This window comes from Acanthaster planci, linkage group LG16 (assembly GCF_054643075.1).
Source record: "Acanthaster planci isolate LZ-2023a linkage group LG16, COTS_SCS, whole genome shotgun sequence".
Taxonomy (NCBI): Eukaryota; Metazoa; Echinodermata; class Asteroidea; order Valvatida; family Acanthasteridae; genus Acanthaster; species Acanthaster planci.
Genome location: NC_141792.1, coordinates 12,840,794 through 12,858,314, shown reverse-complemented (window position 1 = coordinate 12,858,314; position 17,521 = coordinate 12,840,794). Strand labels below are relative to the sequence as shown.

Sequence of the window (17,521 nt, the reverse complement as noted above, 5' to 3'; positions counted from 1 at the left end):
AAACTTATAAATCCACAAATATGTTCAAGTCAGATTTGGTAAATTTTGATGGTTTCAGGACTGTGGTTACTCATGTGCCATATCTTTGCATAAGGATTGATGTCCCAGTGTGAAGCAAAAAAAACCTGTTGTTGGGATACTTCACAGTGATGGCTTTTATAGATTCAGGACAGTTTCTAAAAAGATACCAGATGATACAGGATAAAAGGGGCTGTAAGTTCCATAACTCAAAGATTAGACGCAATTTTTTGTCCATTATGACACTCCCAAAGAAGTTCAGTTTTGACCAAGCATTCTGTTTAACTTCCATCTGTTTTTCAGAAAGCTAACAAAAGGTGTCCTGTGGATGACCTTTTCTCAAGCTATCACTTTTCTTCAGTTGAGTAATAAATGACAGTTTCTTCAGGCATGGTTACTGATGGACTTTGTCTGTCTTGTAACACTTAGCCTGTTTTTTTTTTTGGTGTGTTTTTAGCATACTGGTTTGATGGAATAGCCTTAGGGTTACTGTTGGTGGATTACAAAATTTATGAATCGGCAGATTCATTGGTGACAGTGTATCAGATTCGTCATCAACATTTTCATTCGGATCAAAAACAAACGGGTCAAACTGCAAATGGAGCTGGCTGTGCACAATATGTGTAACGTATTGTAAGGTTGTTGTATTTTCTTAAAAGTGGAAGTTTGAAACCATGAACACAGGTGTGAAAATTCAGCTTTTTAGCTGAATTCAGTTTTTTTTGTTAAGATGTTGACCCTCCATTTCAGCTTTTTTGTACACCTGCTGTTTATAAACGTAAGGGAACTTCCTACATTTCAGCTTTTTCTAAGTGGCCACTTACACCCGTGGATGAATGGTTATCAGTCTAGCCCAGGTTTCATTCAGAATTTGCCAAGAGAAAATTTAGCTTGTTTTCTGGTTAGAAATTTAATGAGGAGAATTCATGTCACTGTCATCAGTAAGGAAGCAGCTGAGTTGACGGGCCAAAGATTTAAGTTTGGAAAATTGAGATTGAAGAGGTATACAGTAAGAATCAGTTTTTGTCTTTCAGGAGCATATTATTGAGCCGGTGCGGAAGGCTCTAAACTACTACTCCGAGATGGCCAAGGCAATGGAGGAGGAGAAACGGAAAAAGTCTGAAAACGACAAGACAACGCGACAAGCTAACGGCGAGACGCCCAAGATCAATGCCACCAATGGTACCCCCACACCAGCCAGCAAGCTAAACGGTGACACCCCCTCTGCAGGGCTCAGCAATGCCACTGACAAAAAAGTAGTCCGAACAAATCTCACCATGTCAAAGGTCGGGGGGTCATCCAAGGTCAGAGGCAACCCAAAATGACACTGACTCCCATTTAACTTGTAAATTATACATATACATATATTATACATCAGAGACTTTCTAGCAGCGTCAGTTTGCTGATCCTCTTTGTATGAGTTTTATTTATGAGCAGCCGATAACTGCGAGTGAAGGAATGTAACAAACAAGGTGAGAGAGACAGTGAGAAATGGAGAGAGATGTGTAGTCACAGTGCAAGGCCACCACTTGTGTTCATGCAGTGTGTGCTAAATGATGTAACAGTGAGATTTGCCATTGGTACCAGCTGAGGTCAGATGACAGACACCATTTGCTCAGCAATTTTACGCGCCTAGAAAAAAAGATAGCAAAACGCCAGTCAAAAGCAATACACACCATGACTTTTTATAGCTGGTAACCAGCTTTTGCCGAGCAGCTGTGCTCTGTGCTGAACAAGTTTCTGAAATGGACCTAAACTGTCAGCCCCACTGACTAGGTCCGCTCCATTCTTGGTCTACCATTTCTTGTCATCTGAGAGTATGTTCATCTCAGATGTACCTGTTACGGTATGACATTACTTGGTATCTGATGAGTACACTGCTGTCAATTCTATTGCTGCGTTTTGTTTCCTAAAAGCTCAAAAGTTTGAAACACTGTACGTGTGGCTAAAACTGAAACTTTGACGCAGCTACTTTCATGTGAACAAGGAAATGACTTCATCTGCCAGTTTTAGACTTCAAACTTAATGTCAAATTAACTGCCATTCTCTATCTTGGCCGTTCCAACACCAGCAGAAACCTTAGTGACAACTTAGTACTGCCATTTATTTCACACTTGTTTGGTGCTGTATTAACAAAGTGTAAAATGTTCTGTGGATTTTCAGCTGCATTGAGTAAAATTTCTTCCTTGCAAACCAACTGATCTCACCCCAGGGGAACCAACAGCATGGAAATTCATCCTCTCACTCATGCTGGAAGAACAACGGCACTGTTTAGCCAATGCTGCAGAAAGAAGAAAGTGTGCTAAGTTACAAATTCATTTCATGCATAGTTGTCAAATTACAATGAATTACTATTGATTTGCAGTTACTTCCATTTTTAACCCCCTCGGATAAAGTCTTGGGCCTTGTCATTTAAAGATGCTTTGGTAGATTTTGAAATATAAAAACAAAGAATCTAATCTAAAAAAAATGGTTACAGGTTCCATTTTATGTTTCTTACATTTCAGATAAAACCAGTGTAGCACAAATTCTAAACAAATATTTGTATCACAGATTAAATTACTATGAAGTCAGGAATCAAAGGAAACCACCAGTCACATTGAAAAACAAGTCATTATTTTGGTGAAATCAGGTGGATTTGAAAGATGCTGAGATGAACTTGGCTGAGGTCTGTCTTGTGTCTGATGCACACAACTACAGATTCTGTTGCTGTTGAAAAAGTTGACACTGTTCATTTCCATGGCCAACTGGGTTTACATTGATAATCCACCCATTTGCTTTCCACCCATCAGTCCCTCAATCCCCCCCAGCCTGCCGTGTGTGTTACTCCATATTCTTTCCCAAATCATCCTCTCACTGCTTAGTTTTAAAGATTGATCAAGGTATAGGTAGGATGTAATGCAAGTACTAATAGATTAAATAGGGGGATAAGATTAATTGAGTCATTGTTACCCCTGACCATCATGCTTGTAACCACTCTTACCTTAACAATCAGCAGTTGATTTAAGTGTCATCATAATCTTTTTCTATAATCTGTACCTGGGATGTAATTTGATCCATGGTTATCAGTACTCCACTGTTGTCACCCCAGGGGAGAATAAGCAATTTTGTCGGTGTCTTGTTGAAAGACTGGACTTCATTATCTGTGCCTGGAGACTGATCATGTTTTCAGTTTCACATTGAAACCCAAGGCCCCCAAATAAACAAAACTTGTGGAGCCTGGATCAAGATAAAAGTGTTAAAATATCCAGATGAAAATGTGAGATGTGTATATATGTTACCATTTTTCACTTGGCTGAATGATCCTCTTTCCCGTTGGTTTCAAGGAAAGAGCCTCAGTTTGCCACACCACAAATAACTGTGCTGCAAGACAAATTGGTTTAGTTTCTCAGGAAAGCCTCGTGTTTAATTAATGTATTCCCGTCTCTTTTGTGTTTCTGCAATTCCTCCAAAAGATACCAATACCTTTGGGAGATTGTAAAGCCAACTATTTAGAGATTTTGCAAAGGTTTTTAAAACACGGGCCAATTTGAAAGGGTGATGTGTTATACCCTAACCACAATGAAAACTTACACTGTTCAAAGTTCAAGTTAATTATCAGGCTGAGATCGTTTTTGTTCTGAGTGCTGCAGATTAAGTGTCAGTGTACACTTCATTTTTGCAAACCTGACTCCACCAGCAACTAGCTTTGGAAATGCTAATAAGAAAAGAATGCATACGGCCTTTATTCTAACAATACATCAATGAGTGTGTATGTATGTTGTGAAAGGTTGAGAGTGAAATTAGGTATGCGAGAATGAACAGGTTGGTGAATAATGAGGAACCAGACGGAGAAGTATGGGTTAAATGCATAATGACCATTTGCATAGAATATAACTGCCCATGACCACATTTGACCCCGCAGAAATTTACTGAGCTGGTATACGGGCGATTCACAATAGTGCACCACCAAGAGTTTTCAACGCGTTGGCCAATCACAGCGTGTGAAATCTGTCGACCCAGTGCATGTCTAGAAAGGGTCAACAGATGTTTCACACTGTGATTGGTCAATGCATTGCAAACGCTTGGAGGCGCACTATTGTGAATCGCCTGTATTGTCAAACCTGTGGAAAATTCCCACAGAAAATCTCATGAGAATTCCACTGGATATTCCACTACGATCCGTTTGGCAAGTCCAGTGGAATGTCACAAATCTTACACTTTCTTGGCTCTCCTATTGAGTTCCCACCTTATTTGATTCCTATGGCTGAAAGTCAAATCACCATGGTAATTGCAGTGGTGTCAAGTCCCGCCGTGGAAACTATTTTGTTAGCACAGTGTGATTTGTAAAGAAAGGCTTGTGGTGATGAAAGTTGTTCTTAATTTATGAACATTTCTTCCAGATGAGTTACTTGATTAGTTCTTTTTTTTATAGAGCATAGCAGAGCTTTTGTTTATAACTCTGCCTAGGCCTAAACCCTGTTATATTTTAAAATAAGAAAAAAAATCAATGCCATTCGAGCGGTAAGTGATTTTTTCAAATGTTGAAATAATTTTTAACAAGAAAGCAAATAATTTAGTTTATTTATAAGTATGATGTGCATAGAGTTTGTGAAAAGTTGTAAATACTGTTAATAAGGAACCAATCAAAGAGATGTAAATGGTTCATTTTCCCCACAAATTTACCAACCAAGTCTGTGGTCTGTTTGCCCCCGGACAGCTGTTCAGAATGCACTTCACAATCCCTCCTAAGTTTATTCCGATTTCAACCGTGTCCGTTTCGATTTTACTACCTTCTTGGCGGTTCGCTTTTCACTGCCGATTCTCCTAGTGTTTCGCTGTTTCTGTATCCTTTATTTTCCTTTTAAATTTTACCTCCATTCAAAATAAAATAATGGAAGATCGTCGCTATTTGAAACTATAAAATTTAATACTTATAAAGTGTTGAGTTTAATTACCAAATGCGCACTGTGTTCCAATTTTTAAGGGAGTTTGCAATCGCTCTTATTTAAATATCGACCGTATTTTGCTCTTAATTCTAAAATGAGCCTTTCTCTCTCTGGAGAAATTATCAGCGAGACAGATTCCTGGAACAGTAACATACCTCATCGTGGACACTTACTTTCATTGCGCCGTATTGATGATAAGAATAAAATAAGCAGCTCCATGAACATATTGATTAGTTACACTCAGTGTAACTAAAATTTCTAATGTAACTTTATGTTGACGCATTAAAGTGAACATGGAACTGAACTACACTGCGTAGAATGGACACCACGTGGGTTGTTGCTACACTGTGATCTGTACAAAGAAAGAATTTGAAAATATACCATTCATGTTTCACTTTACGTCCATGATTTTTAAATGAAAGTAAAACAAAAAAAGTTTGATAGTCAGAAACCAGGTTTATCCAGAGCAGTTGAGGATTTCCAAGTAAGTTTGATAGTCAGAAACCAGGTTTATCCAGAGCAGTTGAGGATTTCCAAGTAATTGGTGCTTAAAGTGTGCTATGTTGGCGGAAGAGAGGAACCCATTATAATCCTTAAAATGTGATAGTAAGTCAAGGTGCCCCCTTGACTTACTATCACCTTGACCAACTTTTCTTGGAACTTGGAATTTAGGTGTAAACAGCTGAACTGTAAAGAACTATAACCGTAATCCCGATCGCCACTTTATTTTGTCTACGAAGTAAGGGTCTCAGAAAATTCAAGTAATTCGATTTGATATGTATTTCTTGATGAAGTAGCCAGGATACTGATGTTTTAAAATAAATTCAAAAGAAAAGAAATAGGTTATTTTTCAAGGGGTTGATGTGTTTGTATCTCTTAAGCTGCAACGTAACCTCTTTCATGAAGTGAGAGAGGGGAGAATTTAAAATGATCTTGTGTTTTATTTGCCCAGAATAACGAAACTCCTCAAAATTATACCGGTAAGCAATTTCTTCCCAGATTTCAGTACGCCAAACTTTCAACGTGGCAATAACAGTGATAGAGCAACGTATTGCCAATATTCGTTTCTGAGTCACAGAAAATGCTAGATTTTATTGTAATCTCTTTGTGGTATCTGTCGTGAATTTAACTTGACATGAAAAAGCAGCAGGGGCAACCATTTTCAGGCCTTGTACTTCAATCTTGTGTTTTTATTCCATTCGGTCATTTGATTGGGCGTCGGTTGCTAGGTACTAGCGAAATGACGAATGCACACGGTTTAAACGGGTAACTACTTTTTAGATTAGCATACCGTATTTTGTCGCATCTGTTTAACGAGTGAGCCACTTCTCGCCGATGAGGTCTAAATTTTATTGAGTTACGTTTAGTTCGCCGTTCTGCCCAATGTTCATATTTTCGGACATTGCTTATGCGTCTGTCGGATACGAATCTGTCCAGTGGGGAAGCAGGTTTTGGAGAGAACACGCCCCTTTTACATGAAACCTCTCCGCATGTCTTGCTTGATTAATGTGGTTAAAATAACTGACATTTATTGGTTATGATTGGTGGAAAAATGGCTCTGATGTTTTTCTGTAATGTGTAATAAACGTCAGATCAAATGAAAGTGATGTGACTAGTTTTTCTAGATGGTTCAGAGTGGTAATTTGATTCTTGGAATTTCATTTTAAAACATTTTGATGTGGAAGCGCAAAAGTTTAAATAGTTGCATATGTGAATATATTTATATTTATTAGAGGTGATTTTATAGGAGATAATGTAGGTTGAATGCGGAATGACATAATATGGACGTTTCGGTTGCAGTCTGCTTTCTCTGAATTTCAGAAATTGAAGAAAAAAAAGATAAATAGTTGTAGTCAACATTTTGTCAAATGTATGATAATGAAACTTATACTACCAAGTTTTTATCTTGAAAATTATTATCACTTTTGCCCTTATAAATTGTTCAATATTCCCAAAGTAACCCCCTAAATTATTGTTTATTTCTTAATAATTCCACCGGCTATATAAGGGAAATCCGTCGAAGTTTGGAGCTTGTTCGCTTCTCTTTGACGAAATGCAGATATCTTGAATGTGTTTGTTCCACAGCGAGGCAATTTGTCGCCCGTATAACTACATTTCTTGCCTGGTTTATGAACCAGTCTGTTTCATATGTATAGCTTGAAGTTCGTTCCTAACCAACTTAAGCCTGAAATTTTCATTATAAAATGAGTAAATTATGGTGAATGGTAGCTTTCTGTTCTCTTTGATTCTCCTTAACATAGGTGTTTGTATTTACTGGAAAGATGACCAGATTTGGCCGTACCATCGACATCCATTAATTTTCTGGCAGTTGCTTGAATATTCTATTATATACGCATTTAACCCAATTTTGTATTTAGAAAGTAAAAATCGTGGAAAAGGATTAAAAGTGGATTTTCGGGACGATCTTATTTGATAACTTCAATCACTGTGTAGAGTTTACTACAGTTACTTCCTGGAATCGTAAAAAAATAACATTTGAATACAGAACAAAGCTTTGTTAATATATCTGAAAAAAAGTTCTGGTAACCTTTTTTCTGGAAACGCCTAACTTATGTCTGTATAGAGAGTCCATTGAAAGATTGAAATAAATTCCTCAGAGAGATAGGAAAGAAAAGCCTGGCATTGAATACGTGCACTTTGTATGAGAACAGTAACATGACTGATAAAAGGAATGCATCTTTCGAGTCATGTCATTACGATGTATCTAAAGGTTCGGTCAATACGGGCGATTCACAATAGCGCGCCTCCAAGAGTTGGCAACGCGTTGACCAATCACAATACCCGAAATCTGTCAACCCTTTCCAAACGCGCGTTGCGTCGACGGATTTCGCGCATTGTGATTGGCGAACGCGTTACAAACTCTTGGAGGCGCGCCATTGTGAAACGCCCGTATTTAGCTGGAAGGCGCAGGTTAAGCCCATGACGTCACATATTGTCTATAAACTTGCAGCCTATCAGCATGGGGATACTCTGCCAGGGGCAACACGGGGAATAGAGTAACCTCAATGAAATTGCATGGCAGATAGACACCCCGGGGAGGTTTTTAATGAAGAAAATGACCAAATTATATAAAACGCCAATGATGTCCACGCAGAAAAAAAGTCACCAGTCTTTATAGGGCAGGGGTAAAGATCTGTAACCTCTCGTCTTTTGTATTATTTTTTTTTTTTTTACAAAAGAACTTCAGTGGATCACAGGAACGGAAGACCCCAAACTTTGAGTTCGCATAGATCATTGCGTTCGATGCATTCCAACAATTCGATGGCTATTGTGTTTCACGGTCGCTGCATGATTTATCGCGAGACCCACAGAGTGCAGTGCTGGCCCAATTTTGGCAATGCGTTCCCGGAAGGCAAAAAGGCCAGTGATACAAAGTGTGTGAAAAGCGGAGAGTAAAACTTCGAGTCGATTGCAGCGAAACACTCCCGGCAGACGTTTTTCGCGCGCTGTACCGGCTGGACTAGGTTAATCATTAACTTGTCTCAGTGGGAGTTCAGTGGGGCGAGTGCATAATCTTCCTGCATATATTAATGGCTGCCAAAATTCGGAATAAAAACTGATAACGTCTCATTTCTGGCGACCTTTAGACCCGTTGTTCAGTTCCACTTCTTGTGTATTTTTCACAGCCGCAAGTTGATCAACGTAAAATCCAACATGGCCGCTAACTGAAGTCAGCCGCCAAAAAGGAAAGAAGAAAATGCTGGCTGTGTTATTTATTGATTAGGTCGGCAGAAATAAACGCTGCAAGACACAAGTGATTTATCTGTGAACTGAAATTTTGGTAAGTCCAAATTATTTTTCGATCTGTCCTGCATTTAATTGTTTTAATGAAATGGGTTTCGCAGTTCATTTAGGTTTTTTCTGTTCAAAACCTGAAATACAAACTGCACGACGCGTCCGGGCTGCTGTAGGCGGTAATTGTTTTATTGCAGTTAGGCCCATTAGCATTTTGATTATTTAACGGTGTAACATCATTCTGTGTATATGTACGTGTGGTGTTTTTATACAGCAGGTGTATCTCGTTCTCGTCTGGAAACAGGTGAAAAGCATTTATGGAATTTATGGAAATATATTGGGCACTATAATGTGGTGGTGTTCTACGAGAAAGCTCTAGTTAAAAGAAAGATTGATTTTTTGCTGTGTTATTTAAATGCATACTGACCAATGTAAATGTTGACATTTATAAGTTCTTGTTTCCAGAAAGCCATTAGCAGTAATGGACACACCAAATAACGTAGATGTTTCCAGCAAAGTGTTTCCCACCATGTGTTATGTGACACAGACGACAATAGTGATTAAGGATGCCAGTTAATCACTTGGTTTGAGACTTAATGACTTTGGTTACTCTTAAGCTCTTGTAATGGACTTGTTTACAACAGTAGGTCTATCAACGATTCATGAGCACCCTGAAAAATAAAACATAAACCAGACATGCACACTAAATTATATTTTGTGGAATATTTTTATTTTCCATATCCAGTCTACAAGAAAAAGAGACAGAACTGCCTTTATCATCCATCAGCACCTCAAGTATGCACCAAGTGCAGAGGTGAGGCTTCAGACCGTACACTCCAACAGCCAGAGACTAGTTTCCCTGTCAAGAGACCAGCTCTACAGATCCTGAGAAGATGAATAATTTCACTGTCACCATAGCAACCACCATAGAGGTTGAGAATCAGACCACCCATGCCATGGTTACTGCCATGGAGAACTGCAGCGAGGGTTCTCAGATCGTCTGGTCTAGTCTTGGGATGTGTCTGAAGAGCCCCCTGCAATATGTGGCCTTCTGCTTTGCAATAGTTTCCCTCTGTTTCTGGCTGATCTCACACCTTTTGTAAGTGATTTATACCCTGGGGAAAGACCCAAATTGTCGCAAATCAATCATACAACCTTTGCCATTTTAAGTGTTAAGAAGCTGTGACACCCATGAGATCATAATTCATGATCATCAATGTACAAAAATTTTCCATAGTTCAAGTTTGTTTGCACAGTTTTGAAAACTGCACGTAAATCCATTATCCATTTTGTGCTGCTCCTTGTTTGTTTTGAATTTTGAAATTAGATTACATTTAAATTGGCTTATGTCACTAATTTGTATTTTAAGACATACAATCATGCCATTTTGTTGTTTTGTTTGTTGTTATGTTTCACGAGGTATGTGGAAGCATCTTCTTTTGTCTATCATTAATTTCTGAATACTAGAAAGAGATAAAAATCTGTTTGCCTTTGCTGGATAAAGCCACTTTCTGTTTAAATGATTCACTTGATTACTTCCTACCCTCTTTTACAGCTTGTTGAGGGCCAGGCACCTCCAGGGTAATGCAAGTCGAAGGCAGTTCTTCACACTGGTTCATATTTGCTCTGCCAACCTGTGCAATGTGGTCGGTGCTCGCCTGTCAGGACAGCTAGGAACACAGGTTGGTATGGAGTCCATTTATAGAACTTGATTCAAAATGGAACAGATGGTAATCTGCATCCCCGTCTGAAGTTGTTCACCCACTCTAGAGTTTCACAGACATTTTTCCTGATATGAAACCTTTAATTTAATCATAGCTAGGTTTTCAACCATTTTGGCACTGGTGCATTTCAATTGTATAGCTTTAGAGGACCGCATGTATTTGCCATAAGTGTTTTCTCAAGTTCTCTTGTTATTGCTGAAATTTGATTAAAATGTTTGTTTTTTTTTCGTTGCTTCAATTGAACAAAATTTACTTATTTGAATTTAACGATTAATTGTTGTCCTTCTTACAGTTTTTGATGCTTTGATGGCCCATTTCCCCAAGCTTACTTATTGTATGGGGATAATTTGGATTCTGTGCAGGTGTTGATTGCTGGCTATTTTGTTGGAGCTGACCTTGTCTTCTTTATTCATTACGTCTTCATCCGCTGCATAACTAAACCTCAGCAATCAGATGGAATTCCTTACAGTAAGTTCAATATGCTTATTTGTTTTATGTACTGTGAGTTTCAAGATGAAAATGTTGCCTGTCATAGTTCTACATTGTGCAAGATTTTACGATTTTACGATCAGTTTATTCTGAAAACTTAGCAAGTCTTTAGCTTTGAAGTTGTGCTCAGACAGTTATAAACTCATTTTGTAAACAGTTTTCCTATTAACACAAAATTATCATAATGAAATTGTTACATTATCTTGTACAGTTCTGCAGATTTGTTTAAAATCTCGTAAAATATTCTGACTAATTGATAAATACTAAACTGATTTACTGATGATATCATTGTTCACCTGCAACTACATGTACATAGCAATATACAACCCTACAGGTGAATGGAAGAGTCCTGACAGAGCAAGAGGCAAACAGAATGGTGACCGTACCCGTATCATGTGCCTACTCCTGGCATGGCTACCAGCTATGATCTACATGCCTCTAGCATCATCACCGTGGCAACCACGGAGGATGGAGAAATTTGGGCCTGGTAGAAAGCTTATGATGGTCTCCGAGGTAAAACTATACTGTTTTACTGCATTGTTTAAAACTGCTTCCTCTTACATGAGAGACTTTGTATGCTGAAGTGCAAGGAAGTCATTTATTCTGTCTTTTCGTGTTACAGAGCAGTCTTGACAACTTTGGATTCACTCTTGGTGTGTTTGCCATTGTAATTTATGGCCTGGCAAAGGTTCCCGTCGTCAAAGATGGGGTAAGTGTAGAGAAGCAGAAGAGAATTTGTGAAAAATTTAGTTGGGATGCACAGAGTGATAATGAAATCCTTAAAACTGGAAGCAACTGCCTTTTATAGAAAACAGGTTCTGGGACATCAAAAGCATGTTACCATCTAGAATCGTATGAATGTAATGTTAAAGGACTTAGGATCTTCTCTTCAACACTTCTGAAACAGCCCTGTTGCCAGCGTTTTTGCATGGGTGGGAGCACAGTGAGCAATAGATCATTTGATGCTCATGGTTTTTGCTTATGGGAGGATGGCAAGTTGGGGGGCAGGTGCTTACCTAGGGGCCCATGCCCAATGGCCCCTTCCCCCTTTGGGGAGTATCTCAGTACTAGATAGATTCAGAATCTTAGTGTAGGTTGCTGCATTGCCTATGTTATCTCTCCCACTGCTAAACCAACAGATCTTTGTAAAACCACTGAAATTATAATTTGTTATGGACTTCATCAAACACAAAAGGGAATTTGTTTCATTTTTGCCTCCAGTTTTAGATATCAAATTGAGAAGTGTTTGTTTATCCTGAATTACCATTTTGAAATATTCAACTCACAGCAAAACCTGGAAGAATTCAAATAGAGGACTGTAAATGTAGAAATTATGTTTGTATTTGCTGTCATTTGATTGACCAGTTGTTCAAATTAAGCAGACTTATTTTGATCATTTTACAGTTCCGACAAAGCGATTACCTGCTGCGCCATGCCCACGTTAACAATTTTGCCATTTTGGCCAACATCTGCTATGTACTCTCAATCATAATATATGATCAGGGACTTGACTTCTTGCTCAATGCATTGCCATGGTTACTCATTTGGTAAGTTGACTTCAATTTTCTGTTTTTAATTCAATCTGTCTTGAATTTTTGTAAATTGAAGACCATACATATTCATGAATAAGCATTTTGGTCAGCACGGAAGCATTATTAACCTCATTACAATGAAAAATGCACGTTTTAAAGTCCTGAAACAAATTTTTAAAGTCATGAAGCAAATTTTATTGTTTCTTTCATGATTTATGTTCAAAAGCCGCATCCTTTTAGAATGATCCCTGTTCACCACTTCCCAGGTTGTATTGTGTTACTAGGGTGTGATCCCCGGCTACCTGTTGTTTCAGGTTTAATGGCTTCTGGCTTGCGCTCCTCCAAACAAAGATATTGACAAATGGGAAGAGCCATAAACATAGGGCTGGATATTTAGCTCAGTTGGTAGAGCACTGGTATGGTATTCTGGAGATTGCAGGTTCAAATCCCACGCCAGTCAATTTTTTTGCTTATCTGTATAATCAGGTAATCAAGTTTTAAATGATGATACGTTTTGAAGGATGTTAAAATATGGAAGTTAGATATATTGCTTACATATTCATTAGTTCCTTTTGTAATGAATTACTAAAAATATTTCCTTTTTTTTCCAGTACGGTGTGCACACTTTTTGATGTAATAGTATCCTTTGCTAATTTGGAGTTTATGAGAACGTTTTGGCAGTCCTTTATCATTTTATGTTCACTTCTCGTCACACTGGAATATCTCTGTCATGGAGAAGATCATCCTCATGAATTCTTATCATTATCATTTTCATGGTCTCCAGCTTCCTTGGTTCTATCTCCATCATCAACATAAACTGGTAGTATTTTTATAATCAAAGTCACTCCATACCTTCCACCGTCATCTGCTTTACAACACATAATCCTACCAGCAATAGAAGGTTTTCATGTGACATAACATGATGGGCAGAGGCATATCAGGAAGTGTTCCATGTCCTTGGAGGTATGTGCATGTTGGAGTCTGTGTATTTCTATTGGCAAAATGTTGAGAGAATTCAAAGGCATGTGCATTTGCATGCATATTTGTGTAAATTGAATGCTGACCATCAAAAATCATGTGACTGAAAATCCTCTATAGCAGCAGACCAGTGGAATGATTCAAAATAAATACTGGGTACACTCCTTAACCAAGCGAACCAAACTCCAGGTTTTGTACCTCATAGCTCGCCAGCAGCGCCAGAGAATCAGAGAAGAGGCAGCACAGCGCTGGGAAGAAGGTCGCGACCCCAGCGTGAGGGCATACGAGGATGGAAGGGAAGATGGCAGTGAGTTGAACGATGATGGCGATGAAGGCTGGGTTCCCAAGCAGGAGCCAAGACTGGCTGCTATACATGAAGATGAAGAGGATGAAAGCGATGAAGTGGGTAGCTCTGCCTCTTGCCTCGCATTGTTTTTATTTGAAAACAGTTTTATACTTCAAATTAATAAAAAAGTTCCTTTAATGGCAAAGCTTGGGTTGGGTGTAGTACAGCTTCAACAGGCACGGAATAAAGATGTCTGAATAGAACAACATACCTTAAGCTCTTCTGTCCCAAAGAAGTAAATTAATTTAAAAGCTATTTATGCCTTACGTTTGTTTGAATAATCTTTCTAGATTGCTCATCTAAAACTCCAATTATAAATGCAAGAACTCATCATTTTCATTTTATTTGACAAAATTAAGCTTACCCTCATGAAGTTCTCCCATAAAATCAACAGGTTCACACAGTACAGCTTCAAACAGACACCTGTTTCAATTCTAAATTCAGACACCTGTTTCAATTCTAAATTCAGACACCTGTTTCAATTCTAAAGCCACCTGCAATATTGAAAGCAAAGTGCATGCTTCTGCTTGCCTTAATCTGTACAGAGTCTTATTCTGCGTCAACCGCATACTCCCCTTCTCCTTTTCAAAAAGCAGCCCCCACGCACCCAGGCCAACTTGAACCATTCAGGCAGAGGGGCAGGTCGTTACGATGAGATGCAAGGGGAGATTGATGTGGAGCGTACAGGTCAGAGGTCACCCATTCAGGCCTTGCCCCCACCTCCGCAGCATCCCCGAGGAGGGCGGAGACAGAAGGAGGTGTCTAAGACGATTGATAACTTCGGGGAGGATCTAGAAGTAAGAATCCCCTCCTTACCTATTTTTGGAGCCGGTTTTTATTTTTGCATCTGTTTACTTGAGAGCCCATTGGGAATAACAACCCTTTCATCCCCTCTTGTTACATCCCAGCACACCCATAGAAAAATATCTGATCCCATAGGTACAGAAAATTATCCTTTTTAGCAGTACAGTATTGGAGTACATATGTCTCTGCTATGGTATTATGTTTAACCGTAAGGAGCAGTGCAGTTTGATATTACATTGTGAAAATTGATGCTGCATTTCCGTAATGTGCAGTTTTGTTGATATGTGGATTACGGTCCTTTTTAACAGTGGGACCTGTCAGATATGTCTAAGACGTACAAAGAGGAAGATGAGATTGATGAGGAGGAAGATGAGGAAGACGAGGAAGTGATTTGGGATGAGGATCTCATCAGGAGAGAGGTTGAGGCAGAGCTGAGGCGTCGGGAGGGGCAGGGATCAGGGATGATGGACCCTCAGGGGGACAACCTCTCTGACATCTCGGTCCGATCGCTGGAGTTTGAAGATATCCCAGTGGATGAGGACTTGGAAGAGGGCATACAAGACGAGTGGTTTGAGAGTTAGTCTGGGGGAACCGTATTGAAATTTGAAATAGCTACAGGTGAATTACAAGGGGTAAGTTGTTGTTGAAAAGAGAATGTAAGGGAAGAGGTTGTGTCAAAATCCTACTAAAAGAAAGAGTACATTGTGTTGACCAGATGCAGTTCTACAACCACCTACAGTGATCACAACTTCATGCAAACTGCACTCTGACAAACTGTAGGGAGAGTCTCCCTCGTCAATACGCCCTAACTGGGCCTGGCTGGGCCTTGGTATCCCTTTCAGATTTCAGTCAAAGTTGCCTTGCCCCTTAAATAAAATAATGCTCCTTATTACATCCGGTCCACAATATTCTCTGAGTGTAGAATAAACCAAGTGCCAACCTACTCCATCTTGGCATCACCAATGTATCCCACCAAGTGTTAACTTTAACTCCTGCATTTTGGTCAAGAGAATAATACATTTTTCAGATATTTGGACGTGTACATAGGAGAAAGTCCAACTCGAAATGTGGACAATTAAAGATAGCGTTTTCGAATAGAAAGTTAATTAATAGTGATTTCTAATCAATTTAGAATAGTCGAATTATAATGATATTAAATTTAAGTATTTAAATAGCTTTATTAATCTAGAATGCTTCATTTGTATCCTTATGTTATGTAGTACTGTACTAAAACTTCTGTTTCATTTTGGATAAATTTTAGTGCAGTATTTGTTCTTTGCGTTTGAAAGGCTTCTCTGCTGCATTTAATTTACTTTAATAAGTATTCAGAATCAATTCAACAAATTTTCAGCCGTCACTGATAAATTCAACTGCTATTTATATTATTTTGATTTCTTTGCTCTAGTTTGATGTTACACAGTTTTGTAGTAGAAGCTATATTTAAATATTTAGTTATCAATCTTTACTACAAAACTTTAAAGACATTACCGCTTGCTTCATTTGCATTTAAACTTTTAGCTCAAAAACCTTACAATCCTGCATACTGCAGTATACTGTAATTTATCATTATAGTTAATAAATTCTGGAAACTCATATGCAAATGCCAACTTTATAGTGCTGACGAATGCAATAGTTTTCTCAGCACAGCAAAATATTGCTATCCAAAATGTGACGCATGGAGCATAATGCTGTTTACTGACATTCTCTTCTCGGCAACCCCTTGACATCACATTGGTCTTAGCTATTAATACAGAAGACTGATTCAGTTTTCAAAGTGATTCTGATTATAGAAGGTAAAACTTAAGGATTTTTGTATGGGTTTTAAAAATGGAAATGGCCGCTTTAGTAAAGGAAAGGAAAAGTGCATCCTCACCAGTGTTGGAAGCGAAAAAACACTTTTTATTTGTTAAATGTGCACCGCTGTGCCTTTGTTGCTCAAGTTGGGGTTAATCCATTTTCTGTCTTTAAGTATTCACCAATTCTCGATAATTGTTGGTTTTGTAAGTGTAAATTTACGGTAAATGTGTGTATGGTAATTGAAATAACTCATGAATTCATTAATAAAAAGATGATGGTAAAATTATACTGATTCGTCCTATTGTAAATACAAGATATATTTTATACTGTAAAATTTGTAGTGATAGATTGAAGAGCTTCCGTAAAATACTGTAAGTTTACGAAATAATGTTTTATAGATTTTCAAAAAATTATAGTACTGTAGTTCCGGTCACATTTGCATGACTGTAAATAACATACTTCACTAAATAAACTTTCAAGGACATGTCCCGTGCGTGTATTCTGTTGAATCCCTGAAATGTCGTCTGCTGGTCTTGTTTGCATAATTCTCCAATCGTAACGGCTATTGGTGGGTTTCCACCTGCGCGCACGCCTGGCGCTTTGTGATTGGTTGGAAGTAAAAGCGCTGATACGATTTCGGTGAATGAAACTATTGTATTGTGTGGCGGTACAGTGAGGATGTGTTCAAAGGAGAGTTCAGTTTTTCTGTACGTTTCGAATAGATATGCAGGAATTTACTGGCCCTGTTTAACCGCAACATAGACAACAAGAAACTCTTGCAAAAGTGTGAGACTGGAATGTTAAGCAAGAGCAGCCGTTGTTTACGCGTTGATCTCACAAATGAATTGGGAAACAGCTCGACCGGCGGCATTGCCAACATGGTCAAGCAACGAAGTCTACCGTGTGACTTCTGACGACTGGTGAATTTTCATGTCGATGGAACTCTTCCACAAAGCAGCATTAAAAAAGGTGAGTGCGTTTCGTTTGTTATCCCAGATGAACATGTAATGATGGTTCCCTCTGTGCACGTCTAGAGAGAAAAACAAGTTTTGGCTGTCGGAAGCAAAGTGGGGGACCGACTTACCAGCTTACCTGGTCTCTTGAACACTACCAATCGCCTGTTTTACGGGTATGCATGTCCAAATTTTA

At 38.6% G+C, this 17,521-nt stretch overlaps 2 protein-coding genes and 1 long non-coding RNA gene across 7 annotated transcripts in view; all 3 read left to right on the top strand.

Moving 5' to 3' along the window:
• Positions 1 to 7,581, top strand: part of LOC110978973 (high affinity cGMP-specific 3',5'-cyclic phosphodiesterase 9A-like) — an 87,244-nt gene extending 79,663 nt beyond the window's left edge. For both annotated transcript variants that reach the window (XM_022234371.2, XM_022234370.2), the window contains exon 13: positions 1,053 to 7,581. In XM_022234371.2, the coding sequence (XP_022090063.1) occupies positions 1,053 to 1,343 (291 nt within the window). In that variant the 3' untranslated portion in view covers positions 1,344 to 7,581. The remainder of the gene's footprint in view (positions 1 to 1,052) is intronic.
• Positions 7,582 to 8,334: 753 nt separating this feature from the next.
• LOC110979195 (uncharacterized) lies at positions 8,335 to 16,860 on the top strand. Of its 4 annotated transcripts, XM_022234792.2 has the most exons (12): positions 8,340 to 8,431; positions 8,594 to 8,748; positions 9,448 to 9,801; positions 10,258 to 10,384; positions 10,789 to 10,894; positions 11,232 to 11,428; positions 11,538 to 11,624; positions 12,320 to 12,462; positions 13,059 to 13,086; positions 13,615 to 13,827; positions 14,317 to 14,568; positions 14,884 to 16,860. In XM_022234792.2, exons 3-12 carry the CDS (start codon positions 9,596 to 9,598, stop codon positions 15,154 to 15,156), a joined length of 1,632 nt encoding a protein of 543 aa, XP_022090484.2. In that variant the 5' UTR covers positions 8,340 to 8,431; positions 8,594 to 8,748; positions 9,448 to 9,595; the 3' UTR covers positions 15,157 to 16,860. The 4 variants fall into 4 exon arrangements, with proteins under 4 accessions (XP_087003674.1, XP_022090485.2, XP_022090486.2 ...); XM_087147548.1 differs by having other exon boundaries at positions 8,335 to 8,748; positions 14,365 to 14,568; XM_022234793.2 differs by having other exon boundaries at positions 8,336 to 8,748; positions 11,250 to 11,428.
• A 90-nt stretch (positions 16,861 to 16,950) lies between these two features.
• LOC147796517 (uncharacterized) overlaps positions 16,951 to 17,521 on the top strand; it is a 76,634-nt gene continuing 76,063 nt past the window's right edge. The window contains exon 1 of the long non-coding RNA XR_015427963.1: positions 16,951 to 17,341. This is a non-coding gene — a long non-coding RNA (uncharacterized LOC147796517). The remainder of the gene's footprint in view (positions 17,342 to 17,521) is intronic.

Excerpts from the sequence above, each read along its gene's own strand:
- LOC110979195 (XM_022234792.2), top strand. The coding sequence starts at position 9,596 with ATGAATAATTTCACTGTCACCATAGCAACCACCATAGAGGTTGAGAAT. Across the intron at positions 9,802-10,257 it reads TGGCTGATCTCACACCTTTT|CTTGTTGAGGGCCAGGCACC; the intron begins GTAAGTGATTTA and ends CCTCTTTTACAG. Across the intron at positions 11,429-11,537 it reads AGCTTATGATGGTCTCCGAG|AGCAGTCTTGACAACTTTGG; the intron begins GTAAAACTATAC and ends TTCGTGTTACAG.